The 13,870-nt window shown below is 55.9% G+C and overlaps 1 protein-coding gene across 1 annotated transcript in view; it reads left to right on the top strand.

The window, feature by feature from the left end:
• The window catches only part of GLRX3 (glutaredoxin 3), a 30,642-nt gene extending 18,582 nt beyond the window's left edge, over window positions 1–12,060 (top strand). Inside the window, exons 5-11 of the mRNA XM_040991920.1 lie at window positions 3,404–3,576; window positions 3,771–3,832; window positions 5,840–5,897; window positions 7,428–7,480; window positions 8,999–9,038; window positions 9,128–9,220; window positions 11,877–12,060. Of these exons, the coding sequence (XP_040847854.1) occupies window positions 3,404–3,576; window positions 3,771–3,832; window positions 5,840–5,897; window positions 7,428–7,480; window positions 8,999–9,038; window positions 9,128–9,220; window positions 11,877–11,927 (530 nt within the window). The 3' untranslated portion in view covers window positions 11,928–12,060. The remainder of the gene's footprint in view (window positions 1–3,403; window positions 3,577–3,770; window positions 3,833–5,839; window positions 5,898–7,427; window positions 7,481–8,998; window positions 9,039–9,127; window positions 9,221–11,876) is intronic.
• Window positions 12,061–13,870: the final 1,810 nt, after the last annotated feature.

Genomic DNA, 13,870 nt, shown 5'->3' with positions numbered 1-13,870 from the left:
CCTTGGCGTGTTTTTATCGTATGCATTAAAGAGAAAAGGTGTGCTGTCCTGAGAGCTCCCAGCTGCCGGGCGGCTGTTGGAAGTTCAAATCCCCAAGCCCAAGGCCACGTCCCTAACCCTCCGCCTCTCAAGCTCGAGGCCTGCCTAACAAAGCCCCAGGCTTACCCCTAGGAAGGCAGCTGCTGGAGCTCAGGCAGGCCTGGTCCAGGGCCATGTGCACGAGGTGAGCTGTCCCGGGGTGGCCAGTGCACCATTTGATGCCAGGCCCTGCCTGCTGGCCGGAGAGCCTTGGGATTTTATGTTCTTTGAGTCGCTGCTTAGGTAGCTCCATGCTGAACCCACAGTGCTTTGGGGAAGTGAATCAATCCTGAAGATTCCCAAAGACAGTAATTCTTCCTCGGAAGATAGAACGGGTGCACCGGGCAGTACTGAGCAAACCTTAGCTCACAAGTTAAATTAGAAACCAGGACGGGGCACACGACATGCCCAACTAGGTTCTTGCACCATTTGGTCTGTGTGAGGCGCGGACGCTGAGCCACAGTGTCTAAGGCAGGGGTCGTGATAGGCGACGGGTTGTGCCTGAGTCAGAACAACCACTGGCAGACTGGACACTGGCTGGGAACGGGCCCGGCTGGGGAGCTAAGAGGAAACCCTAGCTGGAGGAGGTACCCACTAAGGGGCACATGAGCTGAAGTGGGGCTGTGTTCTGATCGGGTTACAGTTGGAGTCTCCCTTGGCACAAGTGTGGACTGGGACTAGACGCACCAGGCCGGGTCAGACTGCAACACCTTCTGGTGTTCTGGAGGACCAGGGTAGATGTGGGACGGACTAGGCAAGGTCTCAACCCCAACTGAGCCACATATGAGCTGTATGTGGGTATGGACAAGCTGTGGCTGCGCTGAAACATCCAACATCAAGAACCAGATTGGGTTGAAGGTCAGTCAGCAAAAGCCACTGTTCCTGCTAGGACAGGAGGTGAACTGAGTAGTTCTGGCTCATGAACCCACTGGTATGCGCAAAATCTGGCATTGGGAGGGGTTCTGATGGAGGAGCCTGGGCAACTCCTCTGACAGGACACAGACCCTGCAGGTGAGCGCAAGAAGCATGATAGGAAACAGCCCAGAACAGGCCGTGGAAAGTTACCTACTGGCATACATTTGGCATGGTTTGGGGACAGACCAGGCTGAACCAGTTTTCATCATCCACTGGCAACTCCAAGTGCTGGAGCAGAGTGTGGGTTGAACCAGGTTCGGTCGCGACGAAAGCAGTACACAACACAGAATGCCAAGGTGAGGCTGCCTGTGCCAGATGTGACCGCAGCACCAAGCAGCACACGTGAGAATCAGGAAGAGGGCAGAGCCGACAGGGCAATAAGGGAGGGTTCCCTTGCTGCACAGCTACTCCCACAGGAGAGCATGAGCCGCGATGGGGGCAGACCAGACTAAGCAGGGCTGCAACACCTGTGTGCCTCATGTGGACTAGATCAGGGAAAAGCCAGGCTGGGCTGATTATTCCTACTGGTGCAAGCATAAATTAGAGTGGGTGAGGGTTGTTTGGGCTTAGCTGCAGCATCAGCTGGCAGAAACTGGCACTGGGGGCTAATTCTGTCAAGTCAAACCACAGAACCACCTGGAGAGTGCATAAACCGGGAGTGAGAGACCTGGGAGGGAAACAGTGGGCTCCTCCCTCTTGGGTTACCACTCCCACGGGAGGGCACGAAAACTAGGACAGGGGTTGGGGTGGCTAGACAGCGAGGCACTCAGCAGCATCTGTGAGGGCTGGATAGTTGAGCTGGTTAGATGGAACTAAGCTTCAGTACCCTTTGACATGTACGAGAGCCAAATGGGATGTGGGACAGACTGGACTAGTCTGCTGCACATACTGGCAAACCAGGGCAGGGGCGGGTCTGGTGGGGGTTATTGTGGGTCACCCTGACTAGGCTGCAGCTCCCACTGGTTTATGTGAGGGCTGAGTGTGTGCTGGGCAGAACCAGCCTGGACTGTAACACCAATTGGTTCCTGTGGAAGCCGGGGCTGAAAACAAAACCAACCGAGCAATTGCAACCACCAGCTGGCTTTTTGCAAACCACTTGAGCCAGTATCTCAGAGCACGCCCCACATCGGGGACCCGGGGAGGGTGGGAGACTGGGTGGGGCTTCTCCCTCAATATTCCCTTTACCTCAGATATATGAATAAAATTAAAAAAAGAGAGAGAAAAGGGGTGTAAATGTTTTGTTTTCAGAATAAAGCCTTCTTACTGTTTTATCCTTAAGCGTAACATTCCCAGCCACTTTAACTCTTAAAAATGAAACTACCAATTCGCCTTTCTCGTCTGCATGTAATTGCCTAAAGCTAAACTAAAGCTTTTTTCCAGCTGGTTCCAGTAGAAGTGAGTTGATATATTGGTAACAGAATAACCACCAGCTATCAGCCCTTAGCTGTTTACTAATGAATTCCCAGATGAATGAAAAAATTTCAGAATCAGTGTTTTACTTGAGGCTGTACATGAACTTAACACTTGAGCTGTGGCAAAGGCACTTATTATAGACTACACAAATGCACAGAGTTGGTCTGCGTGGACCACCGCTCCGAGATGCTCGGAGCCTGTGGCTCTGTGCTTTATGGTGATGTCAGGAAAGCCAGTTGTAATTCATCTTCTACTGAATTTTAGGATTTGATTTTATTTCAAAATAAAACAAAAAGATGACGCTATTAAGTCTGACTGGGATTTTTGAACCTGAAGATGGGGCCTTTGTCCAGTGACTCATGGCAGTTTGTGGCAAGAATGATGATGATGTGCCATGGGAGGGTAGTTCCATATATTGGGAAAAGACTGGGAAGAATTAGCTATTGGGAAGGAAAATGCCCTTTTTCCAGACTAGACTTGTGGAATTATCAAAGCCTGATCTCCCACTCTGTCTTTTTAATGCTGATGTCATAAGATGATGTCAGAAATGTATAACAAAATCAAGGAACAGAAAATTGTCTCTGCAGTGTAGTGAAAAAAACATCAGGTCCCGTACGTTGGGGGATGTGGGAACGGTCAGGGCGCTCGCCGTGCGCTGAGAAAGCAGGTCCGTCTGTTACTGTTGGTGTGCGGCCGCAGAGAGCACGCGCCTGGCACCTGCCCCGGCGATGGGGAGCGTGAGGGCCGCTGCGCGGGCAGGATTGGGGTCTCTGTTGTAGAGTTGCTCCCCCCCAGAGTTGACCCAAGAAGGCTGGGGGGCCTGCAGAGGTGGTCTGCGGGAGGGGCGGCTGGGGCAGCTCCCACCCCCGCCGTGTCATCTCCCGCGTGGTTGTGTTAGTGGAATGTTTGGTCGCGAGTCCCGCATGGCGTCTCGGCGAGGTCTGTGCAGCCGGAGGCCGGAGCCTCACTCCCCGTGCGCCTTCCCTCCCGCCCGCAGGGTTCAGCAAGCAGATGGTGGAGATCCTGCAGAGACACAACATTCAGTTCAGCAGCTTCGACATCTTCTCGGACGAGGAAGTGCGGCAGGGCCTCAAGACCTTCTCCAACTGGCCCACGTACCCCCAGCTCTACGTGTCCGGAGAGCTCATAGGTGGACTCGACATAGTTAAGGTCAGCGTGGAGAAGTGTGGCAGGGCCTCGGCAGTGCTGTTGGGGTCTCTGCAATTCCCAAGTACCGATGTCTTTTGAGTCTGTTTAATTAACATGAACCTGAAACATACACAGTACTTCAGTTTGTTTTATTGTGATTGTGGAGATTTGTGTTAGAGTGACATTTCTTAGATGGACATGTGTGCTTATTTCAGGAACTGGAAGCTTCAAATGAATTAGATACGATTTGCCCAAAAGCTCCCAAGTTAGAGGAAAGGTAAGTGTTAAAAGTCTCAAATAGTCTATTGTTTGTTGTCTGTTATTGTCTTTTGAAAAAAGATTTGTTTCTTTATTTGAAAGGCAGAGTTGTAGAGAGGAGAGCTGGAGACATCTTCCACTCCCTGGCTGTGCTGCCAGGAGCCAGGAGCTCCTGTGGGTGGGTGCGGGCCCCAGCACTTGTCTGCCCAGCACTGCCTTTCCGGGTGCGTTAGCAGGGAGCAGCTGAGTCCCGAGTCCGCGCCAGCATGGGTTTAACCCTCTACCCCACAGAGCTGTCACTTACCTTCAGAATCTCACATGTCACTTTGGCATTGCTTTTTCCTTGTGGATGTTTGTTTGCCGGGGTCGTCGCCTGGCTCACAGCTGTCCTGCAGCCCTGCAGGGCCGGCTCACTGCTCCCGTGGCCGGCTGGCCTGTCGTGGTGGTGCTGCCGTCTGCGCTCGGCTCGGGGTGCTGGCCGTGCTGTGAGGGGAACGGCACCCTTCATCTTCACCCTTTGCCAGGGCAGCCGAGCAACAAGCTACTTGTAGAGTTGTACACATTCTAGCTTCTAGGGACATTATCTGTTTATCTGCCTGTCTACGGAGTCAGAGATACAGAAAGAGAGGAATGGAAAAATGGCCGGCATGCCAGACCTCAGTTGATGTGAAGCCAGGTGCTTCCTCCAGGTCTCCCATGGGTGCAGGGGCTCAAGGCTTTGGACCATCTTCTGCTTTCCCAGGGCACAAGCAGGAAGCTGGGTTGGAGATGGAGCAGCCGGGACATGAACCGGTGCCCATATGGGCTGAGGTGCCGACCGTGGAGGATTAGTTTGCTAGGCCACTGTGCTGGCCCGAGAAGTTATGTTAGACATTTTGAACTTCAGGGGAGACCTAAAGGGATTTTAGTGACATGGATATGATGTGGAGGCTTCCACAGGCCTCTTTAATACGTTGGCCTACAGCCTTTGGTGTAGGGTAAGCCCTCCCATTGTCATGGTCCTAGCACTGAATGTATTGGGGTTAACAGTTCTCGGGCACCTGGGGCCTCCTGCGTGGCTCGTGCCCACGGCCCCTGGAGCTGGCTGCACCTCCTTGGTGCTTGTGGTTTGCACCTTCCTGCCTCTTAAGTGAGGGTGCCGTGCCCGGCTTGGGGTGCCCGGGCTTGGGGTGCCCTGTGTCCCAGGGCAGCAGTGCCTTGTGTAGCCGTGTTTGTGGCTCAGTTGGGTTCTGTTCTTCAGGCTGTCCTTGCCATCCTTGCTGTCCTGGTGTGTCACTTGTGATGTCCTGTGCTTTGGGCACCTGCAGCTGGCTGGGGCTGTGATACATGTGGCACAGCTTTGAGACCCGTGAATGCTGGCAGAGGGTGCAGGGCAGGGGCTGTTGTTGGAGGGGGTGTTTCCCGGCTCGAGTGGCCTGCAGCTGCTTGCTATGGGAGTCATGGGTGAGTGGTCGGGGCAGCGTCCCCTGTTGGAGAGTCGTGAGTCATGGTGCTGGCCGTGGAGGTGAAGCTTTGGGAGAGCTTCCTTGAGAAAGAGTTCGAACCACCCCGATCATCCATAGCAGGGGGAGGTGGCGTGGTCCTTGTCCCTGACGGTCAGCTGTGCTGTGTGGAAGCTGCTGTGATGTCCTGAGCACCCATGCCTTGGTCCTCCAGCCAGACCTGGGGAGCCTAGGGACGGCTTGGCACGGAGCGTGGGGTCTGTGGGGTGAAGATGAGGTGGTGTGCACCTTGATTCTGGTGTCTGGTTCTGGAAGTGCCAGGTGGGCTGCAAACAGCACCCTCATGGAGCAGTTCCTTACTGAGTTGGTTATTATTACTGTCTTTTTAAGTGCTCTGAGTTGATGGGCTTCAACTGCAACTTGCAGGAGCGTGTGTGGCCTTAAAAGCCCTGCTGTGTTTTGCAGTGGCGCAGGGCGGGAATGGGACGAGGGGGGTGTCACTGTGCTTGTTGGATGGCTGCTCAAGGCTGTGGCTGTCAGGCTGCCGGCCCTCAGCAATGCTCACACCGACTTTCTCTCTTTAGGCTCAAAGTGCTGACAAATAAAGCCACCGTGATGCTCTTTATGAAAGGAAACAAGCAGGTAAGCAACTCAGAAATGGTTTCGTTTGTAATTTCCCTTGATGTTCATATCTGCAGCAAGGGGACAGTTGCATCTTTTTCCTGGCTTTAGCTCATGAAGCCGCAGTGGCTCCAGGAAGTTACCCAGCCTTGGTTGGTGCTGGCAGCGACAAATCTGCATTTCTGCTGCACTCTGCCATCATCGTCTCGGGGAGCGGGGCTTTGGTCAGCTGTCCTGTCTCCCTGGCTCTGCTGCGTGGCGGTGAGCTGCTGCTGGGCGCCCAGTGTGCCCGCCTCAGCCCACACAGGGGTCCACATGGGCGAGGGGCCCAGCCACCGTGCCTTGGTGTGTCCGAGCAATGGGGAGAGAACAGTGGCTCTCATTTGGAATGATGAGGTTCTTGTAACTTTCTTGATGAAAGGACTTTGATTTTTCTGTCAAGTTTGATGTGTTACTGTTACCTTGAGCAAAACAAATTCTCTTTTATAACCTGGCCATGTGCACGTTTGCATGTGGGTTTATACATGCATGTATTTTATGTTTTCTTAGGAATTGAACCTTTGCCATTCCTTCTTGCCAGCGTGTCCTGAGCACACGGCTGCCCTGTTCATGAGCCAGAGGGAGTCAGGCAGGTGCCCCAAGGGTCACAGGGAAAAATTGGAAAGTTTTTAGAAGTATTTGAAAGACAGATCAGATTGAAATCTTCCTTCTGCTGGTTCCCTGACTAAATGCTGCAGCAGCCGGATCTGGGCCAAAACCAGGGCCTGGGGACTTGTTCTGGGGGTGCGTGTGGGTGACGGGAAGTCGTGCGCTTGCGTCCTCACCTGTTGCCTGCTGTGGTGTGTGAGCAGGAGCAGGGCCAGGAAGGGAGCCAGCCAGAGCCCTGGGTAAGGAGTGTGCCCGCCGCGGGTGCCATGTTAACACCGTACTGAGCTCCTGGTCGGGCAGGGGGAGTTCATCCAAGTCCCAGGTTGTTGGAAATCCCAGGGCCAGCCTGGATCCTTCTGCTGCTCTGTGCTTATTAACACAAGGTGTAGAAAGCTGATGATTCCCTAGGACAATGGTTTAAAGTAGTTTTGTTTTTGATAACTTTTAACAAGTGTACTAGGAGAGTATTGTCACAACTATTAAAAATGTTACGTGGTTGCAAGTCCTTGTACAAGACCCTGAGAGAGTGCAAGAACTGCACAGTAGCTTTTCATGCAAAGACTTAAACAAACACACCAAAATGGGGACTGAAGCCCAACCAGGACTAGGGAGATGTGATTGTTGTTGGAGAAAGCGTTGAGATCATTTTGTGCGAATGACATAGAACTGAACTCCGTAGGAAATCAGGCTTTGACGGCGCGGAGGCTGCTGGAGAGCGGGGAGGCCGTGTCCTCTCGGGTGATGTCCGCAGGGGTCACCGTGGGGCTGCTGACCATGTGCTGGGTGATACGCCAGCTGTAGGTCACACTGGGTACGAGTGCTGTTGGGTAGCAGCGTAGATGAGGCTGTGCCAGGTGGATCCTGTACAAATGTGTCATCTGTAATTTTTGCTTTTGAATCTAGGAAGCAAAGTGTGGATTCAGCAAACAAATTCTGGAAATCCTGAATACTACTGGGTAAGTCCTCGCTCTCATGTCCGCCGTGAGCTGTGTGCTTCTGTCGGTGTCCGTTCTTCCGCCCTCCCGAGTCTCTGTCCCGACAGAACGGGGCTGCCGGGGGCGGTGGCTGCCCGGGGCCCTGCCTGCGCACCCACATGCTGCCAGGAGGGAATGTTACCAGCGGTTTAGAATTTTCTTCACTAGGCAGTACCTGCAGTGGGTGGGCATGGGGTCAGCCTGTCCCTGGTTTGAGGTGGGCGTCGGGCACCGGGCTGCTGTTCGCTGGTTTCCGTCTGCTTGGCGATGAAGCCCTTGGGACTTTTGTAGCACATGTTCTGTGGCTTACCACCTGTTTTGACCTAATTTTTCTTATTTTATAGCTGCTTCTTTTTTTTTTTAAGAAACCAAATCGCTTCTCGGCCTTTTGCCTGAGATCAAGTGTGAAGTCAGGCTAATGTAATGCCTGTGCTGACTGCACGTGCAGTGGCTTGGCCGGCTCTGCTGTTAGGGGCAGGTGACCCTGGGGACACCGCACACTTGGGCCGGCTCTTGCTGTTAGGGGCAGGTGACCCCGGGGACACCGCACACTTGGGCCGGCTCTTGCTGTTAGGGGCAGGTGACCCCGGGGACACCGCACACTTGGGCGATGGAGGGGCCGGGGCGGTCCTGGTGTGAGGGCAGGGCAAAGCACGCTATTGTTCATGCCTTGGTTGTTTCCCCCCTTGCTGTCCCCTCTGCTGCGGCCAGTCAGAGGGCATGGCCCTGGTTCCCAGAGGCAGACCACCTGGGCCGGCCCTGCTGTGTGCGCGGCGGAAGACCCCAGGCCAGGCCTGCGGCCGGGATGGCTGAGGGGGCTCACCTGGAGAGAAGGCGTGCTTGCTCCTTCGTTCTTGCTCCCTCTCCCCCCAGGAGCGGGAGTGCGTGCGTGCGTGTGGGTGTGTGGGCGCGTGAGAGAGCCCTTGGCACAGTGCAGTGTGGCTGGGGTCCGTCCTGGCCGCGCAGCGAGGCCTGCACTGTGGGTTCGCCTAGGGTGAAGACTCTGGCTTTTTGTTTGTTTGTTTGTTTTGCTCTTTGCCACTTGCTTCTTTAGTTTCCCTGCTCTGAGTGAGCGGGGCAGACAGTGGCCTGCAGAGGCCCGCCGGGTCACCGCCTTGTCTGAGAACCGCTGCTAGCTCCTGTGTTAACTCATGGCCAAGGAGCAGCGGGCTTCAGAGAGGTCACGGAGAACCCGTGAATCACCATTTTCAGCAAGCTCTTCTACGCACAGATTCAGGAGATTGTCCGTAACAACACACGTGCTTTTTGATTCCGTTTGCCAAGCTTGTGGAAGTGCCCTCGTTCTAGAGAATGCAGATGTGTTTCAATCTTGATGACTCGCCGGGAACAGCTGGAGTACAAGTCCAGCAGTGTCAGGCCGTGGCGAATGTGGCCATGCCTGACTGTAACGCCACCTGGCTTCTCTGGGGTTTTGGCTTTTTGTTTTGTTTTGTTTTTGCAAGACCATGTTTTCCAGTAAAATGTCTTTCCTTTTTGTAGTATTGACTACGAGACCTTTGACATCCTGGAGGACGACGAGGTCAGTTGGGTGTTCCGTGCTTGTTTTCCTGCCATGGTTGGGCTGTAGCACCATGCGGCGGTGGCCTCAGCCTCTCTCTTTTTGTCCAGGTGCGGCAAGGGTTGAAAGCCTACTCCAACTGGCCGACGTACCCGCAGCTCTACGTGAAGGGGGAGCTGATCGGGGGTCTGGACATCGTTAAGGTAAGTGCCGTGCCCTGGCTGTGCGGGAGGGCTGCGGGCCTGGGCTGTGTGGGAGGGCTGCGGGCCTGGACTGTCCAGGAGGGCTGCGGGCCCGGACTGTTGGGGAGGGCTACGGGCCCTGGCTGTGCGGGAGGGCTGCGGGCCCGGACTGTCTGGGAGGGCTGTGCGGGAGGGCTGTGGGCCCGGGCTGTCCCAGGAGGGCTACGGGGCTGTGCGGGAGGGCTGCGGGCCCGGGCTGTTGGGGAGGGCTGCGGGCCCAGACTGTCCCAGGAGGGCTGCGGGCCCGGGCGTACTTGTAGACCGAGTCTTTCTGCTGAGGGCTGGCCGACTCCGGCTGCCTAGGGTGTGTCAGGCCCTTCTGGCCCAGGGCCCCTCTTGCAGTGAGCATGCTGTCATTGTCCGCTCGCTCAGCTTGTCTCAGCACCTCCTGCTGTGCCCGTAGCTCTCTTCCCTGTCCTCTGGCTCCACTCCCTCCACTGCTGCCCGCCTTGCCACCTGCTGGCCCGGGGTCCCTTCAGTGTTGCACACGCCATGCTCACTCGGCGTTCTGCGCTCCCACCTTTTGGCATTTCCTTGCCCTCCCCGTGCGTTTGCTCTTGAGAATTCTGTAGTAAAATACCAAGGTCCACTTGTCTGCAGTCCTCCTCGGCTTCTTGTTTCTGCAAGTCTTGCTTGGCGCTTTGCTCCAGTTAGAGTGATGAGGACGATGGGTCCATTGGTCCTTTTCTCTCTCCTGGCTCCCTTGTGCTCGAGTGCAGGGAGCCAGGAGAGTTTAGGAGGAACGGGAGGTACTGGGCTGGAGCCCCTGCCGGCCACTCCGCCGTGGCCCCCGACACTGTCTCAGGAGGACGCAGCAGGCCCTTCTCGTGCTCAGAGTCGCTGGGCCGTAGGGTGGTGTGCACCTCGGAGTGCTCCCGCTGCCCTGCGTTCAGAGGGGTCCGTGAGAGGTGTGCACCTCGGGGTGCTCCGCGTCACCCCACCTTCCGTGAGCGGTTATGAGGTTGTTGGAAGATATTGGTTGACTTTGGTTTGTTCTGGGTAAACACAGGGATCTGAAACGGGCCTGGCTGACCTTGTACCTCATGGCCGGAGCGTAGGGCAGCCTGCTGCTTGGCACTGTATGTCATCGCTGGGCTGGTTTGTGCCAATCAAACAGAAGCTGTTGCGGCCCCTGGCCCTGGGCCCAGGCCCACCCCGGCTGGAAGGCTGGGATCTGCTGTCCCAGCAGGTGGTCTGCCCACTGCCCAGGGCCTGGGGGGAGCCTGCGTGGCGGGCAGCTGTGTCCAGGCAGTGGGCAGAGGAGCTTCCTTCCTGTTAGGCTGTGAAGGTTGTAGGCTGGCTCCACGTCTTTGCAGAGCTGTTGGCGCCCTGCAGCTGCTCCTGTGCAGTGCTGTCGCGCGCTCTGTCCCAGAGTTCCAGTGGGCTGTGACGCTGTTGGAAAAGCTAGTGAGGCATTTTTTTCGCAGGGAACTGTCTTATTCCTGCAGGAAGAGCTGCAGCTTTTCCGTAGCTTGAAAGCACTGGAAACCGATGTGTACCGGGTACCTGGTGGGTGTGCTGCGAAAGCCTGTGTGCTCTGGAACACGGCCTGTGCTCACCTCTCCTGGCCTGGCCCGCGGCCGCTGGCAGCTCTGGGGAAGGGCTCTCCTGGCCTGGCCCGCGGCCGCTGGCAGCTCTGGGAAAGCTCTGATTGGTGAATCTCGTTTTACTCGGGCAGAGCTACGGGCGTCGCCTCTTTCCCGGTGTCGCAAGGTGCTTTGGTAGGACTTTTGTGACTTGCTGGAAAATGGGTGCTTGGAAATCGGTGATAATGTTACTTTGTTTCCTCGGGCGGGTGTGGGGGTGACTCAGCCTGCGTTTTGGGGTGCTCTTACAACAAGGCCGTCTGTGGCTCTCTGGGTGTGCTGATGCCACCTGGCCCTTTCCGGGCCCAGGAATCAGCAGAGCAGGTTCAACCTGGAACTTCCCCTGGACTTGGGGAACTCAGTGCTCTAATGGCCTGAGTTGCTAACAAGCGCCACTTCCTGGGAGGGAGCGCTCCCAGATGCTGCTGGTGTGGAGAGCGAGCGGGCATGCGCACGAAGGCTCTGGGTGCCTACCCGCCCCTGTGATCTCCGTGGAGGCTACGAGCCTCCTGTGCTGGAAGCCGGTGCTGCAGGCCTGCTGGTCAGCTGAATGGGGGCAGGTCCCCCGCTGCTTCCCAGAGGTGCCTGGATCTGCACGTGGCAGAGGCACCTGTGTAGGTCACGTGGCCCTCTGGTTTCCTTGTTGATGCTGATGCTGCGTAGATTAACTGAACGTTAAACTAGCAAATCTTACTTGTCCTTTGCGTGGGAGTGGGCAGCAGGAGGGGCGTGTGCCATGTGGGTGGACGTCCGTCACGTCCGTCACGTCACCCCTTGCTCCGACCTTGCATCTTACTCCCCTCCCACGGCCACCAGCTTCTCCCTGTGCTCCTTGTGCTTGATGCTCTGTAGTGTAAACACGTCTCTAGCTTTGCCTTCTAACTGCATTCAGTTTTTGTGGCACAATACTGAGGGTTTGGGGAGACACGAGTTTTAATTCTTGAGGTGTTTCTTTGAACAGGTGCAAGCTGTGATGGGCCTTTCATCGTTGACATGCGTGTATATTTTATTGTTTTTTTTCTTATTTTTAGGAACTGAAAGAAAATGGTGAATTACTGCCAATACTAAGAGGAGAAAATTGATGCATGGAGTTGGTGCCCACTAGTGCCAGGAGTAGTTAATTCCAGGGGCAGTTCACGGTAGTCCTCGGACGTGGACTAGGAGGAACGTGCATCTTTCCCTGCGACGCTTTGTGTATTCACAGGGCCCTGCTAAGTAAATGTACGTTTAGAATGCAATAAACATGTTTCAGTTCACCTCCCAGCGGTCGTGTGGTTGTGTGTGTGTAGATGACACAGGGCGTGGCGGTAGTTCACTCACTCTACACCTCCCTTCCTAAAACGTGGGCCTCTTGTAGCGTCGCAAGCCATCACAGAGTTCAGGAATGGAGAGCGGATTGCAGTGCAGCCGCAGCAGGACCCGCACAGGCGCAGCCAGCCCCATGGCTCCCCTTGCTGGCTAAAGCTCTCTACACCTTTAGAAGAACCCAGCTGGAAATCTCTGGTTGGAGTTCTCAGCTTGGGGCAGAGCAGGGCACACAGGTGTGGGTACAGGATCTGAGCCTGGGCAGAGCAGGGCACACAGGTGTGGGTACAGGATCTGAGCCTGGGCAGAGCGGGGCACACAGGTGTGGGTACAGGCTCTCATCGGGTTGTCTGGGAGACCTGGCAAGGAGCAGGGAAGTATGACACGCTGCCTTGTCTGTCGTCACACATGCTGCTTAGCGCTCCAGACTGGCTGAGGACACCTGAAGTCCTGGAACCTTCCGTGGTGCTCCTGGCTCTCGGCCTGGTGTTGAGTGTGGCTCCTGGGGGCTCTGGAGTGCAGGCCTTCAGCGGGCAAGCCCAGCTCCCCCAGAGCGCCTGGTGTCTTTAAGTTACAGCTTGTTGTAGAGATGGGAGAAGGGGGCCTGTGTGCCCCCATGGCGAGCACAGAGCTGCCCCGGGCAGTGCGTGCTGCTGGGCGTCTGGGTTTTCTTGCTGTTGTGACCAAGTAGCCATAGTGTCCTGAACATTGGTCCCTACATTTTTTTTCCATTTAAAGTGAGAGTAACTGCCATGTGAGACTTAAAATGCAGGTGTAGACAATTCCTAATGGACTTCTGCTAAGCTGTCGGCTTTGGGGACGCCAGTCGGTCGTGGAGGAGGGCAGGCGGACTCCTTGTGCTCACTGTGCCTGCAGAGTTCTGCTTCCATTTTCACAAGTGCCACTGGTCCTGTCGTGTAATCAGCTTGCAGTCTCCCTGTGTCCTGGGTGCAATGTGAAACCTGGCTTATTTCCCCGAGACACATGGAGACATTGGTGTAACTTTGAGAGTAAACGCCTGCCCCTAGCTGGGGATAGAGCGCCAGCGCCTGCTGCGGCGGGAGGGTCCTGGTGCCGTCTGCGGTCGCTCCTTGGGCAGCACAGCTTGAGCGCGGACCGCCGCTGCAGTGTCCCGGAGCCCTCGGTGCCGGCAGCTGTTGGCAATGGTGCCCGTCTGACTGACACGTGTTCCTGGCTGACCATGGGGAGGGTCAGAGGTCGGTGGCCTTTCCTCACCTGGCTTGATCAAGTGTCATTTGTCCCAGGTGGACCCACCTGTCAAGTTTTCTAACATGTTCTTTCCTTGAGCCTGTGGAAACGTGTGGTCCCTGCCCTCTGTCCTCAAGGACCGCTGCTTGGGCGGCGTGGTACTCTGTCGGGTGTCGGAGGGACCTGCCGGCAGGTGCTGGATGCTTGCAGCGGCTTTGGGTGTGTCTGCACTCACAGCTCTGCCTTGGGCATCAGGGTGCTGTTGCTGCCCACGGGGTCAGCTCTGGCAGCCGTGGCTTCCTCCGCTACTCCTTGGTTGTGTTTGGTAGGGCTCATTGGCACCATGTGAGGGCTTGGCAGCACAGTGCTTTGAAATACAAAAAGGGAAGAAACAGGCTTGGGAAGTGGGAACTTGTACTTGGTAGGTGAGCAGCGCGGGGACCCTGAGTGGCCCGCTCAAAGGCGTGCATGGATACAGGCTTGGCGCTCGCACAGGCCACCCTGGCAGAAG

Source organism: Ochotona curzoniae, unplaced genomic scaffold (genome assembly GCF_017591425.1).
Source record: "Ochotona curzoniae isolate NIBS_2020 unplaced genomic scaffold, NIBS_Ocur_1.0 contig_66, whole genome shotgun sequence".
Classification (NCBI taxonomy): Eukaryota; Metazoa; Chordata; class Mammalia; order Lagomorpha; family Ochotonidae; genus Ochotona; species Ochotona curzoniae.
Note: the sequence above shows the minus strand (reverse complement) of the source record. Positions and strands in the feature narration are given on the sequence as shown.